This window comes from Pelophylax lessonae (genome assembly GCF_965119305.1).
Source record: "Pelophylax lessonae genome assembly, chromosome: 1".
NCBI classification, from domain to species: domain Eukaryota; kingdom Metazoa; phylum Chordata; class Amphibia; order Anura; family Ranidae; genus Pelophylax; species Pelophylax lessonae.
This window is the reverse complement of record NC_138768.1, coordinates 574,816,803-574,840,051: the sequence shown is the minus strand read 5'-3', so window position 1 is coordinate 574,840,051 and position 23,249 is coordinate 574,816,803. Positions and strand designations below refer to the sequence as shown.

Genomic DNA, 23,249 nt, shown 5'->3' with positions numbered 1-23,249 from the left:
AAGAGCCGGAGATGGCGAAACGGAGTTCCACCATATTTCAGCTCAAAAAAAGCCCTGGGTGCGAGGGCCACATGAAATGGCCTGGTGGGCCGGATTCGTGTTTGTGTTTGACATCTGTGCAATAGGGGAACAAAGGATGGATGGGAACTTCTAGTGGTAGAAAGTTTATACTACATCAGAAAGTGGGAATCTTCTCCTACTACTTATTCTTTTAGCTGTTTTTTTTTTTTTTTTTTTTTTTTTTTTTTTAGAATCTGACAGGGTCACTGTAAATAATATTCATGTGAAGCTTTAGCTTTTTCAAATTCAGGGTCGTATTTGTAGCCTTTCATAGGTTAAAATAATTTTGCCAGAAATGTAACCATCCATCTTTTTAGCAGGACAATGTCTGTGACAATGCTATTTGCTCTGCAGACAGGGTATGACAGGCCAGCACAATTTCAACTTCAGTGGGCTTCAATCAGCTTCCAGTCATGGAACAATCATAAAGAGAAAGGGATTTGGAAGGTTTTTCTTGCCATACCCTGAATGTTTGAGATCCTGACTGGCTGCATTATTGTTTGTACTGCTCTGTCCAGCAGCCTGGATATACTGCATGTTCTCGCTAAGGTATGATTTTATTTGTTATTGATATTTAAATGCTATACAGGTAGTGCAGTGGGCTAAAGGTCTCTACTGCATATTGAACAGATTTATTTTATTTTTGGCATAATCAGTATAGATAAGCAAATCTGTTTGAAAAGCAGATACATTGCAAATGTTTTAGTTCTTCTAAAAACATGTGCGCCTATTTGTCCAGAATGCAAAGCATCATACAGCTCCTGATTTATAAATGCTTGAATTGATAAATCGTGTGATTCTTTGCAGATCATACAATTCTACTCACAAATTATTTCATTGATAAGTTGGTGATTCTCCTGCTTTAGTCACACTAATATGTGGCACGTTACCACTTGAAATAAATGTTGAAATATCTATCATAAAAAAGGTTTAAAATTATTAAAGAACAGATATATTATATACATCTAATAAAAAAAATATATTTATTTCCATTAAAAATTGCAATTAAAACCATTTTTTATTGCTTGATGCTTTTAATTCATAGAACTCAGTCTTAAATATTTTTCTGCCATCACTCAAAATCAATGCGTATATAAATATGTTTGCTTTGCTAATAACATTTACTATTGCAGTTAGACATTAAAAATGTTGCTTTTTCAAAATTGAATTTGTATAATCTTTTTTTGCCTAATAGGAGGAGAAATAATGAATTTTTTCACTGTAGTATCATATGTTGGTTGGATCTATTTTGCCTCATCAGTGAGTATTTTTTGGCTTTCATCTCTTGAACAATGTGTTATTTGCAGTCATAAAACTAGATGTAATTTATCAAAATTGTAGGAAAAGGAGTGACAGCAAAACTTATAGCAACCAATAAAATATGCGCTGTTACCATTGTGATGCATTTTAGAAGGTACTGTAAATGCACATATCTGTTCACCATGGGTAACAGGCACAACCTGAACCCTAAAATCTTAAAAAAGGTGAAATACTTGTCTACATGAAGCAAAGTTGCAGGTAAACCTGTTATTTTACATTTTTGTCTTAAAACTGGTGCATCCAATCTTCATATGGTATGTGCAAAAGAAAAAGACAGCATAATGGTAAGGTATCTAATTATTAGTTACACCAGTGGTGGCTGGTGCTCGCATTGCTTTGCGGCAAAAAAACACGGTAAAAAATTGCGTGACTTTGAAGTCACAAAAGTGTGAAAGGGGCCTTCAGTAATCAAGATATAGTGTTCCCCCTTCAATGCAGAGTGACCAGTGAGCCCCCTTAAATGCAGAGTGTCCGGTGACCAGTGTGCCCCCATCAATGCAGAGTGACCAGTGATCAGTGTGCCCCCATCAATGCAGAGTGACCAGTGATCAGTGTGCCCCCATCAATGCAGTGTGACAAGTGTGCCCCCTTCAATGCAGAGTGACCAGTGTGCCCCCTTCAATGCAGAGTGAACAGTGTGCCCCCTTCAATGCAGAGTGACCAGTGACCAGTGTGTCCCCTTCAATGCAGAGTGACCAGTGTGCCCCCTTTAATGCAGAGTGACCAGTGTGCCCCCTTCAATGCAGAGTGACCAGTGCACTTACCAGATTTGCAGCAGCGGCTTCTCCTCAGTCCTCAGTCCCCCGCGTTTTCTCGAGTCCTCCCTGCTCGGCCAATGGCATGGGTTCGCCTTTTGGCCAATCAGGAAACGGGTCTTGGACCAGCTTCCTGACTGGCCAGGAGGAGGATCAGTGTGACAATAGCAAATATTCATTCGCTATTGTCACACAAATGGGTGGGCTCAGGGCGCAGTACGCTGCGCCCCGGACCCACCCTTTTCTGAAGCCTATTAAAGCCTCTGGCTCTAATCACGTGCTTCAGAAAAAAAAACCCCATTGAACTCCATGAGTCCGGCGCCTCGCATGTAGATTAGGGGGCCGGACGCATGGATAGGGGGGCCGCGCCCCCAACGCACCAGCCGCCACTGAGTTACACTAGCACTTATGTGACCATAAAAAGCAATATTTCTATATTGTACCCACTCTATTTCACTGGGCTCCAGATATATTGGGCGAAATTTACTAAAACTGGTGCACACAGAATCTGGTGCAGCTGTGCATAGTAACCAATAAACTTCTAACTTCAGTTTGTTCAGTTAGGCTAAATTCACATCTAGGCATTGCTATTTTTACAGGCGTTTTACAGACGTTTTTCAGGTCCTTTTTCGGGCGTTATACAGGCGTTTTTGTGCAGCCATTTTTAGGTTGACAAGTGACCGCTGGAAAAAAAAATAAAAATGCCTATAATATGCCAAAAAAGAAGCTTGTGTACTTTTGCTTAAGGCGACAAAACGCTCAGATGTCAACAGGGGCCATTGAGATGAATAAAATTGGTCTTGTTGTGCGTTTTTAGAGCTGAGGCTCAGAGCAGAGAATCTCACAAAAACACCTAGATGTGAACGGAGCCCTAAGCTTTGACAATAAAACCTGGAAGCTGATTGCCTTATATGCACAGCTGCACTCAATTCTATGTGTATTAGTTTTAGTAAATCTCCCCCATTATATAAGCCACAGGTAGATGGAGCTTCCTCTTATATTTGCAGTTTTGCTGTTGGAGCTAGGAGCTTCCCATCCTAATCAAATATCTAGTCAAAATAAAAATGTTTATTTCTGGAAAATCTCTTTGAAAGTTATATTTTTTTAAATTATATTTGAGATTGTGAAGTTTTCTTTTGCCAAATTGACTGAATATAAACAGCTGAAACATTTTTACATCTCACATTACCATATTTTCAGATTTTCCATTTTTTTCATTAGGTTAGTGATGTGTTATCAACAAAAATAAGGGAAATTCCGCGCTCAGTCGTATAATGAAAAAAATAAAAAGTGAAAACAGTTGGCAGCTGCTTATTTAACTGTGATACCAGCCAATATGATAAAAGAGAATATGTAAGCAGCACTCAAAAAATAATTTCCTATCAGGGTGAATGCGCCTGGTTCTTCTTGTATATGGATTAACCCTATATGAATTCAGGATACCTGCTGCACTTTTTATTTTTGTGGTGAGTCACCCCAAAAAATTTCAGGTTAATATCAATGATAGTTATAGGTGGGGGCAGGGGCCATTTTATTTGTTATTGATGTATACTGGTCAAGGGACACACCGGACGCCTTTGCTGCCATTGTGCTATGTGCTCGAAAAATCATATAAAGTGCAACAGACACCTCCTAAAAGGGCGTCATATGCTACATTAAACAACCAGATTACTATTTGGGATCCGTGGTCTATTGACGTCCGCTCTCCTCTTTGGATCTGCAGTTGCTTTTGCCTATTTGACCATTAAAGTCTATGGTCCTGCAAATCGAGTAAGTGAAGTGTTATCGTCTTACTTTTTTTTTATCTGTATTTATTCTTATTCTTTTTTTTTTTTTTTTAAAGCAAAGAAATGGTTGCACTGTGCAGGTTTTTTTTGTATTGATTATATTATCCAAACAAAGGTCAGCATTATTTTTTTTTGTGTTTTATTATTTTTTTTTTTTTTTCAAATTCAACATATTGGGGTTGATATACTAAAACTGTAGAGTGCAAAAACTGGTGCAGCTCTCCATAGGAACCAATTAGGTTCCAGTTTTTTTTAATGGAAAAGCTGAATTTGGCTACCATGCACAGCTGCAACCGATTTTTCACAGTTTCAATAAATCAATCCTGTTGCATGTAAACTTCTGATGCTGTCGTCTTTTTGCCTTGTCACGGTGTCACCTATACAGTAGGAATCACATACAATGTGGGACACAGTTGCAGGCTGCATTTAGTTTTTAGCACTGCTCTTTTAGATTTGTGCAGTAGACAGTAAACCAAAAAAAAAAAAATAGACCACAAATTAGAATAGAATGAATAAAAGTGAAATCTTTAAAGCCATTAAAAATGATTAAAGCGGGATTAAACTCAAACCCAAAAAATATAATATATTGCAGCTTACCAATTATTTGATTTTGATGTTAGGCTTTTTCCCTCTTTTTCATCTGGTCATCTGGCCAGTAACAAGTCTCCTTTATTAGAGTGCCCCATCTCTGGATGACAGAGCACAGGGGCCACAGCAGACTATTTCACCAGATGATACAGCATATTTCAAGATTTCACAGCATATGCAATTATTGCTAGAATAGCTTTTGCAAATATTTTTTTATTGTGTTATAATTCCAGATATTATAATGTATGGTGATATATGTATTTTAAAATGGGTATTTTTCTCACCTTTTTTTTTCAAATGTGACTTCAGAGGAAACCTGTGCTAAACGTTATGTGTCTTTCTTTACTGACCCCTCCTTGTAAGGCCTCATGTAGACTGGACATTTTTACAGCTGCTGTTTTTGGCGTCAGACATTTTTTTCCACAGGCAGTAAACTCCCCAGCATGTTATCCTATGTGCCCATGCACACATAGGCTGTTATCAGCAGTTTTTGGCAGGGGCGTTTTCTGGCTGGAAAAAAACTCCAGAACTAGTGGATTTTAAGAGGTGTTTTTCAGCTGTAAAAACGCTCTAACTCTGATAAAAGCTGAAAAACACTTAAAAACGCCAAAAAAACCTGGCTATTTGGCGTTTATCAAAGTTTTTGAGCCATAAGACTTTGTGGGAATTTAGTTTTGCTATAAAAAAAGCTAAAAAATGCTACAGCTGAAAAAAGCTAAAAAAAACACTGAAAAACGCTACTGCAAAAAGGCTGAAAAACTACAGCTTTCTACTGACGTTTTGATAGCATCCAGTGTGCATGAGGCCTAATAATGCTGGTTGCCTAGCTGTCAAGCTGACCTAATAGTTTCAGTATCCCAGAACAAATAGGCAGATCTGGAATTCTGACATATAGCTGAACTAAAGTCCACTGCAGGTCCCCGGGGCTTTCGCCATAATGTACAAGTATGCCCAGCATATTAAGGCATTATGGAAAACTTACCTGACAAAGCACCCCCTCCAATAATGGGATGGCCAAGACCGTTCTCATAATTCTGTCACTACTGCTAAAATCTTTACCTGATCTTATTCTGGGTTCAGCCTCTTCAGCTATCATGACTGTCTGGCCTGGGATGACATAGCTCCCACACATGTGCAGGGAAATTTACTCATCCCAGCGCCCATAGCATACTGAGCTCTGCATGTGAGGCCTGTTGTACATTTAGAAAAAATATAGCTGGCAGGCGGAATAGGAGCTTTTATTGCATATAAGTCATGGAGATTTACTAAAACTGGAGAGTGCAAAATCTGGTACAGCTCTGCATAGAAACCAATAAAGTTCCAGGATTTGTTGACAAAGCTTAATTGAACAAGCTGAAGTTGGAAGCTGATCGGCTACAATGCACAGCTGCACCAGATTCTGTGTGCACCAGTTTTAGTAAATCTCCGAGTCTCCTGTGCAATAAAATCCTACCAGCCTGAAATTGATTTGTACAGGCTGCTGTCAACAGCATCTGCTTTCTGAATAGACACTTAAGTGGGTATAACGGTAATACATTGTCTGAACCTTATTATACTGATCCAGTTTTCACTATTCTAATAAAGGATACCACTATACTTACTGCATAATACCTGTTAGGTATTAATAGTTATGCAGTATTAGTAAATCTGGTACAACTGTTAATTATATATATTATTCTTTTCTAGGCTACATCTTTTCATGTAAAGCATGAAGTCAGGCATGAGCGAAGGGTAAGCTTTGTTTATTTGTCAACCAATCATACCTGGCATTAATAGACTCCTGACAACATGAAGATATGTATTTGGGGTAAAAAAAAAGTTATCGTTAATTTCTTATTATAGCAACATCTTTTTCGGCCTTAGTACAGCTTACCTATATTCATTCACTGTGTATTCTTAGTAAGAATCCGCCACATGAGACATCTATATGTTCCGTGCCTAGGAATTCAATGTTGCATGCTTTAAATGCAAGAATGCAAGCTATCCTGGTATAGAAGGAAGTGGGTATGCCCCTTAATAGAGGTTAATTAATAACCCCTAACGAAGTGTAGTTACACATAAAACCAGTTCATTTTTTCACCCGATCTTGGCACTGTATGTGCTGTTTCTAATAAATGTGAAATTTACTGTATGGTGATCCCGAGGCTTCACATAATTTTGTGTTGTGTTGCAGTGGTCTTCTTGTTTTTGCTAAGACCAGGGATCTCCAAGTTACGGCCCTCCAGGTGTTTCAGAATTACACGTCACATGAGGCATTGTAAAACTCTGACATTCACAGACATGACTAGGCATGATGGAAATTGTAGTTCCTGAACAACTAGAGGGCAATAGTTTGGAGACCCCTGGCTTAGACTATTGAGGACTGCTGATGTTCTAGATTCCATGGAAAGGAAGAGCTGGGTCACTTAAAGGACTGATGTAGCATTGGAACCTACCACATTAAGTGCTAGGGTTGTTGGCTAAGTGGCTCATTTTAGGTTCCATTTACAAAGTAGAAATACAATCTTACTGAGGTCTTTCTGCCATCACTTTTCTATGTTTCTATGAGGTCCTTACTGCTGCTTAACCTTCCTAGCGGTATTCTCGAGTGTGACTCGGGGTAAGATTTTAGAGCAAAAAGCGGTAACCCCGAGTCACATTCGGGGTAGCGCTAGGAAGATCGCTGGATGCTGGAAGAGGTTTTACTTACCTTTTCTCCGGGATCCAGTGAAGACTGCTTCCATCTCCGGAGACGTGACGTCCGCCGGGGGGGTGGAACCGGCGGCAAATTCGAATGTAAAACACACCAAACACACTGATACCGTTCAAAATAAAAAAAATCACATTACATTGCCCCCCCAGTGCCCTTTCCTGCAGTTTTACTGTACTTTTTATGTAAATATATGTATATATATATATATATATATACATATATATATATATATATATATATATACGTATATATATGTATATATATATATATATATATATATATACATAATTCTTGTGAATGAGCAGCCCAAACCAACTGTATACATATTATATATATATATATATATATATATATGTATACATAATATATGTATACATACATATATGTATATATATATATATATATATATATATATATAATATATATAATAAATGTATACAGTTGGTTTGGGCTGCTCATTCACAAGAATTACATGCAAAATAATGGTACCGCTTTCAGCACCTAAAATCCAAAAGAATCATACCGCCAGGGAGGTTAATAAAGAAGCATTGCACAATAATAAAGCACAGAAATGTGCACTACAAGTGCACATTGTACATTTAAAATAAATAAAGGAAAGAAAACAGGAAGGGAGCTTAGCTATGTGACCTGTCAGAGCCATGTGATCAATATCACCTGCAATCACAGTTAAACTGGATAGGGTATACAATTAATACTGTAGTGTGGAGTAACTTTGTAGTGTATATTAGAGAGCAGATAACAATACCTACTGATTTATAAATACCCCCCCCCCAAGTAATGGAGCATAGAAGCAAAGCTGGCCATACACTGCAGGTTTTTGCTCAGTTGATGGCCCTGTTGGCCACCTCCTGCCCAAAAACCCATAACTGAAAAATCAAAGGAGCTAGGAAATTGTCAGCTGAAAGACAGCTACATCCAATCAGATACCAGTCAATGCTCAGGTATTTTTACAGCCAGCCGGCGGGTCTGGCTGTCAAAATACAACAGATACATCAAATTTATATATACTTTATTTGTAATGTGTGTGGGGGTTGCTTTCCCCACAGGGGAATACTTTATTTCCCACTTACTCCTTACTTATTTCTTTATTATATAAAACACAGAGCAGCTACAATATGTCCAATATTTTTCAGTGCCAGAAAAAGTGCACCTTTACTACCAGTGCCAGACTTCTGGCACTATGAATAACATTATTACTCTTATGGATTTTTAATGTTGAAAGCTTAACTAATTGAATGTTTAATGAGTGTGAATACACTGAAAATATATATATAAATATAGTGTTGTCTCCAAGGGTTAGAGAGGCTGGATTCATCCTTTTTTATGGATAGTGTAGGACCCACTGATAATGGGGTACTTTGACGTAGTGGTGGGCTTGAGCACGATAAGGCCATATTGTGGGACCAAATCCCCATTTTTATTTATGGATTGTCTTCATATTTGATAGTCATTTCTTTTGCATGTGTGCACTACTCTTTTTTAATATGCATGTCGCTTGGTTCATAGCTGCACCAGCTTTAGAAATACATGTTCAGGGTTTGCTCCCCCAATTTTTTGCTTGTTTAAATTGAATGTCTAATGAATGTGAATACACTGAAAAAATATAGAGGCTGACAATGCTAACTTCTTTCTGAAAATGTTAAACGATGGGCTCTGTCAATGACCTGGGACAGGCATGCAACTAGTGAAGTCAGAACATGTGATCTCCATATTTGCATTGGGTTGGCAAGTCAGATAATATTAGGGTCCTTGGATCATTGTAATAGCATTGAAGAAGTCCAGTACTGTCAGCCTATGTATTTTCTCAGTACTGCATGGATTTGCTTTACAAAGCATGTTAATGCCAGTTCATCGCAACCATTGCACAAAAAGATGCTAATCCTTATTTTCCAGCTGCCATATTTTGAGAATAGCATATTTCTAAAGAATATTATTTTACCCTTGGGCTAGTAAATGTACTGTAAGTTATGGCTACATATGTTACAACAAGTTAGCCACTAACCTGAATGGGATCTAACAAGGCTGTAATAGAGGCTGGAGTTTGGTTTTCTGGGGTTGGTCTTCTTATTGGGGTCTTGGAAAAATACAAAAAAGGTTGGTGAATGAGCCATGCTGCAGTACATCCAAAACAAATTAGTTAGTTCTAGAAGACCTAGTTTAGCTTAAAGGGTTAGTTCACCTTTACAAAAAAAAAAAAAAAGCCTATGCAGATAAGAGATATCAGTAGAAAAAAATATGCTTGACTAAAGTTGAAAAATGCCCTTGCTATAGATATAGGCCATTTATGTACCACATGACACTACTGAGGAACTTCTAGGACACTTCTAAGGATGTAGCTAAGAAAAGCCTAGTGTTACTGCCAGGGGCAGACTGGACGGGGGGCAGGGATGCATTTGCTCCCCAGGCCGCTCTGATGGACTGTAAAAAGGCCGCACTGCTTCATGGCACTATTTTTTTAATTTCAGCTGCTTAACCTCAGGGGGCGGAGGAGATCACTGCCGCTTTTCCTGTCAGTGCTAATACTGTAGATAGTGCAGACAGTGAAAACTAGCTTTCCAGGGAGTCGGGGTATATCTGCTCTCTCGCCTGTCCCGTCGCCGCCCACTGTCTTCCTAGCACCTCTCTCACTCAGTCACCTGTATAATCCGACATGCCTCCTCTCATTTGTTTCCACCCAAACCCCGCCCACACTCCAGCCCCCAGCATGCAGTGCCTGCACTGTTCTCAGCCAAACTGTGGAGACCAGCCTGAGGGGGGAAACTTAATTGATGAGGGAGCTATCTGCACCCTGCACAACCTCCACTCTCCCCCCAACCTTTTTTTGCTTTACCTCTTTTTTCGCTTCTAATTTCTTACTCCTCCCTGTGCAAACTGGAGGGTGTGCAGACTGGGGGATGGGGGACCGTGTAAACTTAGGGGGGACTGGGCAGACTTGGGGGGGGGATTCTGCAGACTAAGGGGAGGGGAGATTGTGTAAACTGAGGGGGGATTCTGCATACTGAAGGGAGGGGGAATTGTGCAGACTGGGGGGAAATATGGCGCTTTTCCACTGCATGGAACCGTACCGGTTCGGCACGCTTTTGTGCTTTTCCACTGCTGGTACCGCATGGTATAGGGTCGGAACGGTTCGGTACGGTACGGTATAGGTTTGCTTTTCCACTGCATGGAACCGAACGGTACGGTACGGTACGGCTCTGAAAAAACAGTACCTACTCGATTGTGGTTCCAACAGGTACCAAACTGGTACCATACCCCACAATCCTTTGCATGCAGTCACTACTAGCCACTGATTGGTCAGAGAATCCCACCCACCCCGTTGTTATCCCACCCACTTAACTTTAGTACTAATTTAGTGGAAAAGCAAACCTATACCGTACCGAACCGTTCCGACACTATACCATGCGGTACCAGCAGTGGAAAAGCAAACCGGGCCAAGCAGGGCCGAGTAGAGCCGAGCCGGTACGAGCTGGGACTTGCAGTGGAAAAGTGCCAATAGTGCAGACTGAGGGGAGGGGGGATTGTGCAGACTGGGGGGAGGGGGGATTGTGCAGACTGGGGGGTTCCTAATTGTGCAGACTTCGGGAGGGGAGATTGTGCAAAGTAGAGGGGGCGGGGGATATTGTGCCGACTAAGGGGAGGAGTAAATAATCATGTGAAGGTGGTGCGCTATTCTGAATAAAATAAAATAAAAAATTAAATTAATTAAAGGTGCTATTCAATTTGCGAAAGCATATTCAAACTCATACAACTCATGAAAATATGTATGCTTATACATATGCGCCAATTATGCTCCATCCAATAAATCCAAAATAAGTGTGAATGAAATCATAAAAATAAATAACAAATGACAAAATATTGTTAAAAATATTTTCCAATAAATGGGGCATCCGTGAATCACTTTTGACATGCAGTGCTTCTTCAAAAACTTCAGTGCTCAATGTGCTGAATTCATCCACCAGGTGTCCACCTTTAAATGCAATGCGAGCATCACCTGCAGCACAAAGTTAATGTGCAGTATATAGTAAGCCAATCCTCCCAGGGGAGTCCTATAGTTTCCCTGGTATCCTTCTCATAAATCTCCTACACATTGTGCCACTAGTCATGTGACTTCTTTAGGGTCATGGGCACTTATGGAAGAAGTCACGTGATTGTGGATACTAGAGGAAGGGGGGGATTGTGCAGACTGGGGGGGGGGGTGTTGTGCAGACTAGAGGTAGGAGGGATTGGGAAGACTGGGGGGGAGGGGATTGTGCAGACAAGTAGGGGGGTTCAGCAGACTGGGGGTAGGAGAGATTGGGCAGATTAAGGGGGAACTGTGCAGAATGGAAGAGGGTGGAGAACTGAGAGCAGCACAGAGGAAACTACAACTCCTGTAATTTTTTTGGAAGACAGAGGCAGGGCGCGCTAGGGATTTGGGGCACACCTGACTGGCTTGGGCTGCAGAGCTGGACACAGGCAAAAACCTGACCCCAGGACCAGGAGCATTAACCCACCCCAGGATGCTGTGCAAGGACATGTTGAGCTGCCATCGCTTAGGTGAGAGACCCTGACTCAGCTGACCCCACATCAGGCTGCATTGATGGACACTGGTGACGCTGCACTGATGGGCACAGAAGGGCCTGAGCTGATGGGCACGGATGAGGCTGAGCTGATATGCACAAGTGAGGCTGCATTAATGGGCACTGGTGAAGCTGCATTCATTGCCACAGATGAGGCTGCATTAATGGACACTGGTGAGGCTGAATTGATGGTCACTGATCAGGCTGCATTGATGGGCACTGGTGAGGCTGCACTGATGGGCACTGGTGAGGCTGCATTGATGGGCACTGATCAGGCTGCATTAATAGGCACTGGTGAGGCTGAGCTTATGGGCACTCTTGAGGCTGCGCTGATGGGCACTGGTGATGCTGCACTTATGGGCACGGAAGGGGCTGAGCTGATGAGCACGGATGAGGCTGAGCTGATATGCACAAGTGAGGCTGCATTAATGGGCACTGGTGAAGCTGCATTCATTGCCACAGATGAGGCTGCATTAATGGACACTGGTGAGACTGAATTGATGGGCACTGATCAGGCTGCATTGATGGGCACTGGTGAGGCTGCACTGATGGGCACCAGTGAGGCTGCATTGATGGTCACTGATCAGGCTGCATTAATGGGCACTGGTGAGGCTGAGCTGATGGGCACTCTTGAGGCTGCACTGGTGAGGCTGCACTGATGGGCACTGGTGAGGCTTCAGACTAGAGGTAGGAGGGATTGGGAAGACCGGGGGGGAGGGGACTGTGCAGACAAGTAGGGGGGTTCAGCAGACTGGGGGTAGGAGAGATTGGGCAGATTAAGGGGGAAGTGTGCAGAATGGAAGAGGGTGGAGAACTGAGAGCAGCACAGAGGAAACTACAACTCCCGTAATTTTTTTGGAAGACAGAGGCAGGGCGCGCTAGGGATTTGGGGCACACCTGACTGGCTTGGGCTGCAGAGCTGGACGCTGGCAACAACCTGACCCCAGGACCAGGAGCATTAACCAACCCCAGGATGCTGTGCAAGGACATGTTGAGCTGCCATTGCTTAGGTGAGAGACCCTGACTTAGCTGACCCCACATCAGGCTGCATTGATGGACACTGGTGACGCTGCACTGATGGGCACGGAAGGGCCTGAGCTGATGGGCACGGATGAGGCTGAGCTGATATGCACAAGTGAGGCTGCATTAATGGGCACTGGTGAAGCTGCATTCATTGCCACAGATGAGGCTGCATTAATGGACACTGGTGAGGCTGAATTGATGGTCACTGATCAGGCTGCATTGATGGGTACTGGTGAGGCTGCACTGATGGGCACTGGTGAGGCTGCATTGATGGGCACTGATCAGGCTGCATTAATAGGCACTGGTGAGGCTGAGCTTATGGGCACTCTTGAGGCTGCGCTGATGGGCACTGGTGATGCTGCACTTATGGGCACGGAAGGGGCTGAGCTGATGAGCACGGATGAGGCTGAGCTGATATGCACAAGTGAGGCTGCATTAATGGGCACTGGTGAAGCTGCATTCATTGCCACAGATGAGGCTGCATTAATGGACACTGGTGAGACTGAATTGATGGGCACTGATCAGGCTGCATTGATGGGCACTGGTGAGGCTGCACTGATGGGCACCGGTGAGGCTGCATTGATGGTCACAGATCAGGCTGCATTAATGGGCACTAGTGGGGCTGCATTGATGGGCCCTTAGGCTGCATTGATGAGCACTGATCAGGGTGCACTGATGGGCACTGATCAGGGTGCACTGATGGGCACTAATCAGGGTGCACTGATGGGCACTGGGGATTCTTCATTGATAGGCACTGATCAGGCTGCATTGATGGTTATTGATGGGCTCTGATGAGGGAGAATCAATGGGCACTGATCAGGGTGTACTGATGGGCACCGGCGAGGTTGCATTGATGAGCACTGGTGAGGCTGGATTGATGGGCACTGGTGAGGCTGAGCTTATGGGCACTGATGAGGATGCATTGATGGGCACTGATGAGGCTGCATTGATGGGCACTGATGAGGCTGTATTGATGGGCACTGATGAGGCTGCATTGATGGGCACTGATGAGGCTGCATTGGTAGGCACTGATCAGGCTGAATTGATGGGCACTGATCAGGCTGCATTGATGGGCACTGATCTGGCTGCATTGATGGGCACTGATCTGGCTGCATTGATGAACACTGGTCAGGCTGCATTGATGGGCACTGATCAGGCTGAATTGATGGACACTGATCAGGGTGCTTTGATGGGAACTTTTGAGGCTGTATTGATGGGCACTGATCAGGCTGCAAATATGGGCACCGGTGAGGCTGAGCTGATGGGCACTCTTGAGGCTGCACTGATGGGCACTCATAAGGCTGCACTGATGGGCACTGGTTAGGCTGAATTTATGGGCACTGATCAGGGTGCACTGGTGGGCACTGCTCAGGCTGCACTGATGGGCACTGGTGATGCTGCATTGATGGGCACTGGTGATGCTGCATTGATGGGCACTGATCAGGCTGCATTGATGGTCATTGTTGGACACTGATCAGGCTGCATTGATGGGCACTGGTGAGGCTGCTTTGATAGGCAAAGATCAGGGTGCACTGATGGGCACTGGTGAGGCTGCACTGATGGGCACTGGTGAGGCTGCATTGATGGGTACTGGTGAGGCTGCATTGATGGGCACTGGTGAGGCTGCATTGATTGGCACTGGTGAGGCTGCACTGATGGGCACTGGTGAGGCTGCATTAATGGGCACTGGTGAGGCTGCATTAATGGGCACTCTTGCGGCTGTGCTGATGGGCACTCTTGAGGCTGCACTGATGGGCACTGGTGAAGCTGCATTGATTGGCACTGATCAGGCTGAATTAATGGGCACTGATCAGGGTGCATTGATGGGCACTGGTGAGGCTGCATTGAGGGGCACTGGAGAGGTTGCATTGATGGACACTGATGAGGCTGAGCTGATGGGCACTGATGAGGCTGAGCTGATTGGCACTGATGAGGCTGAGCTGATTGGCACTGGTGAGGCTGCTTTGATGGGCACTGGTGAGGCTGCATTGATAGGCAATGATTAGGCTGCATTGATAGGCACTGATTAGGCTGCATTGATGGGCACTGGTGAGGCTGCATTGATGGGCAGTTGTGGGGCTGCTTTGATGGGCACAGGTGGGGCTGCATTGACGGGCCCTGATCAGACTGCACTGATGGGCACTGGGGATTCGGCATTGATAGGCACTGATCAGGCTGCATCAATGGTCATTGATGGGCACTGATGAGGCTTAGCTGATGGGCACTGGTGAGGCTGCTGAGGCTGCACTGATGGGCACTTATCAGGCTGCATTGATGGGCACTGGTGAGGCTGCTTTGATGGGCACTGATCAGGGTGAATCGATGGGCACTGATCAGGGTGCACTGATGGGCACTGGTGAGGTGGCATTGATAAGCACTGATCAGGCTGAATTGATGGGCACCGACCAGGCTGCATTGATGGGCACTGATCAGGCTGCATTGATGGGCACTGATCAGGCTTCATTGATAGGCACTAGTGAGGCTGCATTGATGGGTACTGATCAGGCTGAATTGATGGACACTGATCAGGGTGCATTGATGGGCACTGGTGAGGCTGCATTGATGGGAACTGGTGAGGCTGTATTAATGGGAATTGATCAGGCTGAAATGATGGGCACTGATGAGGCTGAGCTGATGGGCACTCTTGAGGCTACACTGATGGGCACTCATGAGGGCACTGATCAGGGTGCACTGATGGGCACTGCTCAGGCTGTACTGATGGGCACTGGTGATGCTACATTGATGGGCACTGATCAGGCTGCATTGATGGTCATTGTTGGGCACTGAACAGGCTGCATTGATAGACAGTGATCAGGGTGCACTGATGGGCACTGGTGAGGCTGCATTGATGGGCACTGGGGATGCTGCATTGATTGGCACTGGTGTTGCTGAATTGATTGGCACTGGTGATGCTGAGCTGATGGGCACTGATGGGGCTGCATTGATGGGCACTGATGAGGCTGCATTGATGGGCACTGATCAGGCTGCATTGATGGGCACTGGTCATAGTGCATTGATGGGCACTGGTGAGGCTGCAATGAGGGCACTGGTGAGGCTGCATTGAAGGACACTGGTGAGACTGTATTGATGGGCACTGATTAGGCTGAGCTGATGGGCACTGGTGAGGCTGCATTGACAGGCACTGATCAGGCTGCATTGATAGGCACTGGTGAGGCTGCATTGATGGGCACTGATCAGGCTGAATTGATGGGCACTGATCAGGGTGCACTGATGGGCACTGGTGAGGCTGCATTGATGGGCATTGGTGAGGCTGCACTGATGGGTACTGGTGAGGCTGCATTTAGGGGCACTGGTGAAGCTGAGCTGATGGGCATTGATGAGGCTGCATTGATGGGCATTGATGAGGCTGAATTGATGGGCACCGATCGGCCTGCATTGATGGGCAATTGTGAGGCTGCATTGATGGGCACTTGTGAGGCTGCATTCATGGGTACTGGTGAGGCTGCAGTGATGGTCACTGGTGGGGCTGCATTGATGGGCCCTGATCAGGCTGCATTGATGGACACTGATCAGGGTGCATTGATGGGCACTGATCAGACTGCACTGATGGGCACTGGTGATGCTACATTGATGGGCAATGATCAGGCTGCATTGATGAACATTGATGGGCACTGGTGAGGCTGCATTGATGCATTATTTTTGTTCAACCTCCTTTGTTGCTATTAACAATAAATTATGTTACCACATTGTTCAATATTTGTCTTGCTTCATAACATCAATATCCATTATAAATTATTCATAATTCCACTCTCAAACCCAACTCTATCTGCCAACAAATTTAATACTGAAAGATCAGTGAATTCATTAGCTAACAGCAATTTTATGTTTCTACCTACCTTTTGTTTGCACCTTTCACAGGATATCAAAGTTTATTTTTTTTTTCAAAAGGGAAATATTTAAAACATTGCTCAATACCATGTAAGAATGTGTAGAAGCACATATACATCTGCTGCATATACAGTATGGAATGAGACTGCCCTTCTGGAAAAAGAAATTCATCTCCAGATGACAAGGCACTCTGTCATGGCACAGTTGTCTTCCACAGAAATCGATATTAAATATAAAATATAATAAAAGAACAGAAAATAATTCTAGCAAATATGTTATGAGTTTAGTTCCATTTAAGTGAGATGTTTGTTGTACGAATGAGTTGTATAACCTTAATGTACTATTCATTTTTATAGATAAACAGAAGTATGCAAGAGCAAGAAATTGCAGACAACACTGGGGAGAAAACTATCAGCGAGCCAGTAAGAATAATTGAGAGAAGACAAAACACACAAAGTATAGGACATAGCAAACATCAATTAGATGAATTTTCACAGGAATCCTTAATGAATTTAGATAACAAAGAAATTAGAAACAATAGTCTACCTGACCAGGATGGCGAACAAGGACACAATGATTATATTAATAGAAATGAAAAAGAGGATAAGAGTGAAGAAGACACGGCTGTTATTTGGATCTCAGGAGATGCTGAACAAAAACATAACATTCAGACATATGACAGTGAAGATCAACAAAGTGGAGATGGATCGACTTCAGCTGAAGTCCCAGAGCTACATGCAAATTTGCAAATGGAGTCAAATATTCTGAGTGTGGAACTGGATGGAGATAGCAGTAAAGAGTACTTGAATTTTCCAGAGGAGATTGATGAAGACTTAAAATATGTTCTTAATAGCACTTTACATAACCAACACATGAATGATGAACTACCAAAAAAACCTTACAAGGATCACTTTTTAAAAAATACTAAAGGCACTTTATCAGACTCAGAAAGTGAAACCAACAACGAAGATGATAATGATAACAATGGTTCTTATGATAGCGCCAAAAGTGAAAATCATTTTTTAACAAATGCAAAAAAGGGCACAAACATGACAACACTTTTAAATGATTTTGACTTGATACAGAAAGAAGGAGTAGAAGGAGAGGAAACCACTGACCAATCAATGGAGAGCGCTGTCAGTGGAGGTGATGTGCCAGAGTACCACAACACATTTAGGCAAAAGGAAAATATCACAGATCAAACTCTTACTACTCATTCCCCTGAAAATGCAGAAATTGGTCTAAATGACAGCCATGTGCAGGTAGGCCATTATGATCATGTAAGTAAAAAAAAATATTTAACAGCTTTATTGGAGAGATAACTCTAGATTAGCACCATTGAATGATTTGGATTTTCCTGTATGCTCCTGAGTACGACTGCAGGCATTGGGTAGTAGTAGTAGTAGAAAACCAAATTGTTACATATTGCAGGTTCCTGCAACCCATCTAGTAATTCAGATTCACTTCTACCTAAATAAAGCCTAAACTTTCTTCAAGAAATCTAGAAGACTTCATTGCTAACATTTAATTCTAAATATGCTAGTTGTGTGTCTGTCATATGGACCCTCATTCTTCAATACTTTAGGTCACGAAGTACAAGTATAAAGCCATTTAATTTTCCTAAAAGCATACTTGTTCTAGGGAAGGGACTCTGAAAGTTTTAAAGAGGAACTGAACTCTAGACGCTGTGCCCAAAAATAGCAGGCAGAGGGCAAAGGACTAGTCACCAGTATTGTAGGTGGTCTCAATACAACTGATCTTTTTCCCATTGCGGAGTTGTCATGCCTTGTTCTGCACTGTGTCTATGTGGAGGTGGCCATCTTGGTCAGTGACGTCACTCAGGTTGGTGTTACTTGGTGTGGTAAAACATGGTGTATGCCCCCTTGTCTGCAACAGTGCTCCATCCACCCCTCCCTCCCAGCCCCCCCCCCCCCACTAGCCTGCCACAGTGCTCCCCCCCCCTTGCTAGGAGAAGAGATAGGAGGGTGAGAGAGAAAGGGGAGAGAGGTGAGAGAGAGAGAGAGGGGGGTGAGAGAAAAGGGGGGAGATAGAAGGGTGAGAGAGAGGGGGAAAAGAGGTGGGGTGAGAGAGGGGGGGTATGAAAGGAGGGGTGTGAGAGAGAGGGGTGTGAGAGAGAGAGAGATTCACACTGCATATGTGGCTGAGGCTGTAGGTACAGGAGTTCCTAGGCACCTTCATATGCCAGGAGGCATACTGTCATTATACAGGAGGGATTCAAGACAAAATATACTGTGAAAGGGCACAATAAGGGTCCATTCAGACTAGCGCAACTTGTCAGGCGACTTGGTCGCCTGACAAGTCGTGGTCGGTCGCTCGCCATTGAGTAGTACAGGACCCGTTCTAATAGGAGCGACACAAGTCGCTCCGACTTTGAAAAAGGGTCCTGTACTACTTTGGGGCGACCTGGAGGCGACTTGCATTGACTTAAATTATTCACAGGTCGCCCCACAAAATCGTGTCGCGCCAGTCTGAATGGGCTGTTAATGTACATAATACTGGATGTTTGCTATAACATAGCAAATATTTTTGAGTTCAGGTCCTGTATTCTGTTTTTTACGAGAAGTTTCATAACTTTAGTAAATTATTGGTTTTCAATATGAGACTAGCATGCAAAACAAATGGATGATCATTAGTCTTTGATGTTAATATGTTTATGTGATAGAAAAACTGAAACAATTGATCCGTGCAACACCACAGCAAGGAATTATTATCCCTTTTATTGATATAGAATTTTTGTTTGGTTAGCTGGTGAGTACTTACCAATCCTAGTCATTGATCCTTGTGTGTACATAACTCAACAGGTTTAATATGTTTTTCAGGAAATTGATTCTGCTTTGAAGAAAAATATTAAAATTGTTGAAACAAACAAGACAAATCTACCTGGTAAGTGACATTAGCCAAGCTGGGATGAGCTGTAAAAGCATCCATAAAGTTATGCACTTTCACTGCCAGAGTAGCTTTTTACATTTGTGCAGATTGTAGGCCTGAGGATTACTCAAAACCCCTAAAAGAGCATATATTTTCTGACTCCTGGCCCATCAGTGAATATATGAGGACATAGGAGGTGGTACAGACCAGGAGTCTTCTAGGCCAGTAATCAAATGATCTGGTTCAGACCAAGAGTTTCTGCCACTATATTTACCATTGTGAGGTACCAGATTGTGTGATCCAAAGTCCTACACTTGTCTAAAGACACCTAATGACTATTGTACTACTGATGTAGGGACATTGTATAATACTGTGGCCCAACCCTTCTGAAGTGAGGGTACTCCTATGAATCCTACATAACCATATGAGAGGAGAGGAGACAACAAATAAGAGACCATAAGAAGTAAAGTTGGACTACTTGCAGCACTTTAATTTCCAGATGGTCACACTATAGCAAGTGCCTGTTTGACTGGGTGCTTTTGTGTCCCTGAAGAGAAGAAAATAGTACACCAAGGTAAGTTACTATATACACTGATCAGCCATAACTTTATGACCACCGACAGCTTTAGTGAAAAACACTGATTATCTCATTACAATGGCATCTGAAAGTTGGTGGAATACCAAGTTGGTGAGGCAGCAAGTAATCATGCGCTTGAAGTTGATGTGTTAAAAACAGAAAAAACGGTCATTGCAGTTTATGTATGGGGCTTAATATCCACACACTGGTCAGGGTGTCCATGCTGACTCGTTTCCACAGCCAGTAACACCTACAATGGGCAAGTGAGTATCAGAACTGGACCACAGAGCAGTCCCTGATGTCAGCTGCCTCTTTTAGCAGGATTTCATCCTGCCACACTGCAAAAAAATGAGTTTGAGGTATTGACTTGACCTCCACATTCTCCAGATCTCAATCCAATCGAGCATCTGTGGCATGTGCTGGTAAAACAAGTCCAATCCATGGGGCCTCACCTTGCTAACTACAGGACCTAAAGAACCTGCTACCAACGGCTGGGTGCCAGATACGACAGCATACGTTTAGAGGTCTAGTGGTGTCCATGCCTCGATGGGTCAGGGCTGTTTTGGCAGCAAAAGTGAAATCTTTTAATATTCAGGTGGGTGATCATAAAGTTATGACTAATCAATATACATGCTCATAGAAATTCCAAGGAATTTACAGGTACAGCAGAGCTGGTTCTAGACATTGAGTCTGATGTTGGGACAGTAGGGAGGCGCTAAACATTTAAAAGATGGAGAAAAATTATAGCAATTGCTATATGAAGGTGGTCTGTGTTGTGGGGGGACAAAGAGGCAAAAAGTAGGCTCCTCACATACAAAAAAATAAAAAATAATAATAATGCAAAGTGTCAGATCTCCATGACCTTCTCTCCTCACCTGCTGTCTATGATAGTAACAAACCTGCTCCCTGGGTCTACTATCCATGTAAAAAGTTGTCCTTGTTATCTGTGGTTTCTTGTATCTGCTTTTTGTAGGAGTAGCTGCCCCTCTGCCACCTGCCCATTCTTACTTCCTCCATAACAACGAAGCTGACAAATTAATGACCAACCTGTTCAATTTCTCTCTAAGTCTCCCTAGACATATTTTGAATGTGCACATGGTAACTTTTGAAGATTTTTGCCATATGCCTTGCTATAATTTTGATGAGCATGTACAAGCACATCAATGCTTCCACTTTCTGGACCTCTCCAAAATAGTGATGGAAGATTTGAGATCTTGGGAGGAAGCAGAACATCAAACCAATAGAGACGCTTCCTCCCACCTGCTTGCAGTGTACCTGTATGAACAATGTTGCTACATTGACAAGGGTGACTCCAAGCAAGTTGATTATGTTGGGATGCCAGCTGTTCTGTTGTGCTTTTTGTCCCTTCAACACAGTCCATTTTGTGACACCAATCCAGGCCCCCAAGCTTTTACCAGTCCTGTGGTTCCCAGACTGCTTGTAGGCAGGTGCAGTCTGCTGTCATGAGAAACATGGTTCCTCTATGGTTTCCTGAGTCACTGGGGCAGTGATCCAATTGGATGCTGGCTGCCTATGTGACTCTGGCAGGCATCTTGGGTGTGGCAGTCTATTTAGGACCCTTGCCCCTGTGTTTAGTACACATTCACATATGGATAGTGTAGGGACAGGTCACTAGTCTCTCAGGGACAGTGTTAGTGGCAGGGGAAAGTTCCAGGGAAAGGGAAAGCTTAGGGCTTGCAATCTCCTTGGACATCTTCCCGCTTGGGCATGAGACTGCCAGGCTGCATTCCTCCCTTTCAGACATACGCTTTCAGTTCTGCTGATACCGGCTCTGCTACACCTTGTTGGCATCTGTGAATGTTCCCACTTGGGCCTTCTCACTGGGTTTGTTGTGAACTGTTTTGCCTTTACTACAATACAAGTTTTATTAATTGCACCTGGACAATGCGTCTAATATTGCCGAAGCACCACGCTGCACCCACCAACATGATCTCACCACAGATTTGTGTACCAGGCCAGCCTAGAACCCATCGCATCCTCCTTGAATGCCACTTCCCACAGCTAAAATGTAGCTGTCCTTCTTGATTCCCTGATTCTGGATAGGAACAAACACCCCTCCATTATCCCTTACTTTATGACAGTGGCGGAGCTAGACTTTTAAAACAGGGGTGGCAAAGGGGTGGCTAGGTATTATTTTGGGGGGTCAATATACAAAGTGTAATTTAGTGTCAGATTCGTCCACCGCAATGTCGCAGTCCCTCTAATGATCGCTGCCATTACTAGTAAAGACAGGATACAGGTGGTGGTGATCAGAGGATACAGGTTTGCCCCCAATGATTATTGCAGAGTGCGACAGCAATGCCCCCAATGATTATTGCAGTGAGACAGCAATGCCCCCAATGATTATTATAGTGAGACAGCAATGCCCCCAATGATTATTATAGTGAGACAACAATGCCCCCAATTATTATTGCAGAGTGCGACAGCCTTGCCCCCAATTATTATTGCAGAGTGCGACAGCCTTGCCCCCAATTATTATTGCAGAGTGCCACAGCAATGCCCCCAATTATTATTGCAGAGTGCGACAGCAATGCCCCCAATTATTATTGCAGAGTGCGACAGCCTTGCCCCCAATTATTATTGCAGAGTGCGACAGCCTTGCCCCCAATTATTATTGCAGAGTGCGACAGCAATGCCCCCAATTATTATTGCAGAGTGCGACAGCAATGCCCCCAATTATTATTGCAGAGTGCGACAGCAATGCCCCCAATTATTATTGCAGAGTGCGACAGCAATGCCCCCAATGATTATTGCAGAGTGCGACAGCAATGCCCCCAATTATTATTGCAGAGTGCGACAGCAATGCCCCCAATTATTATTGCAGAGTGCGACAGCAATGCCCCCAATGATTATTGCAGAGTGCGACAGCAATGCCCCCAATTATTATTGCAGAGTGCGACAGCCTTGCCCCCAATGATTATTGCAGAGTGCGACAGCAATGCCCCCAATTATTATTGCAGAGTGCGACAGCAATGCCCCCAATGATTATTGCAGAGTGCGACAGCCTTGCCCCCAATGATTATTGCAGAGTGCGACAGCAATGCCCCCAATTATTATTGCAGAGTGCGACAGCCTTGCCCCCAATGATTATTGCAGAGTGCGACAGCC

At 43.7% G+C, this 23,249-nt stretch overlaps 1 protein-coding gene across 1 annotated transcript in view; it reads left to right on the top strand.

The window, feature by feature from the left end:
- Nucleotides 1-421: 421 nt before the first annotated feature.
- Nucleotides 422-23,249, top strand: part of SPARCL1 (SPARC like 1) — a 64,108-nt gene continuing 41,280 nt past the window's right edge. The window contains exons 1-5 of the mRNA XM_082272637.1: nucleotides 422-609; nucleotides 1,256-1,320; nucleotides 6,197-6,241; nucleotides 17,011-17,916; nucleotides 19,495-19,558. Of these exons, the coding sequence (XP_082128763.1) occupies nucleotides 1,267-1,320; nucleotides 6,197-6,241; nucleotides 17,011-17,916; nucleotides 19,495-19,558 (1,069 nt within the window). The 5' untranslated portion in view covers nucleotides 422-609; nucleotides 1,256-1,266. The remainder of the gene's footprint in view (nucleotides 610-1,255; nucleotides 1,321-6,196; nucleotides 6,242-17,010; nucleotides 17,917-19,494; nucleotides 19,559-23,249) is intronic.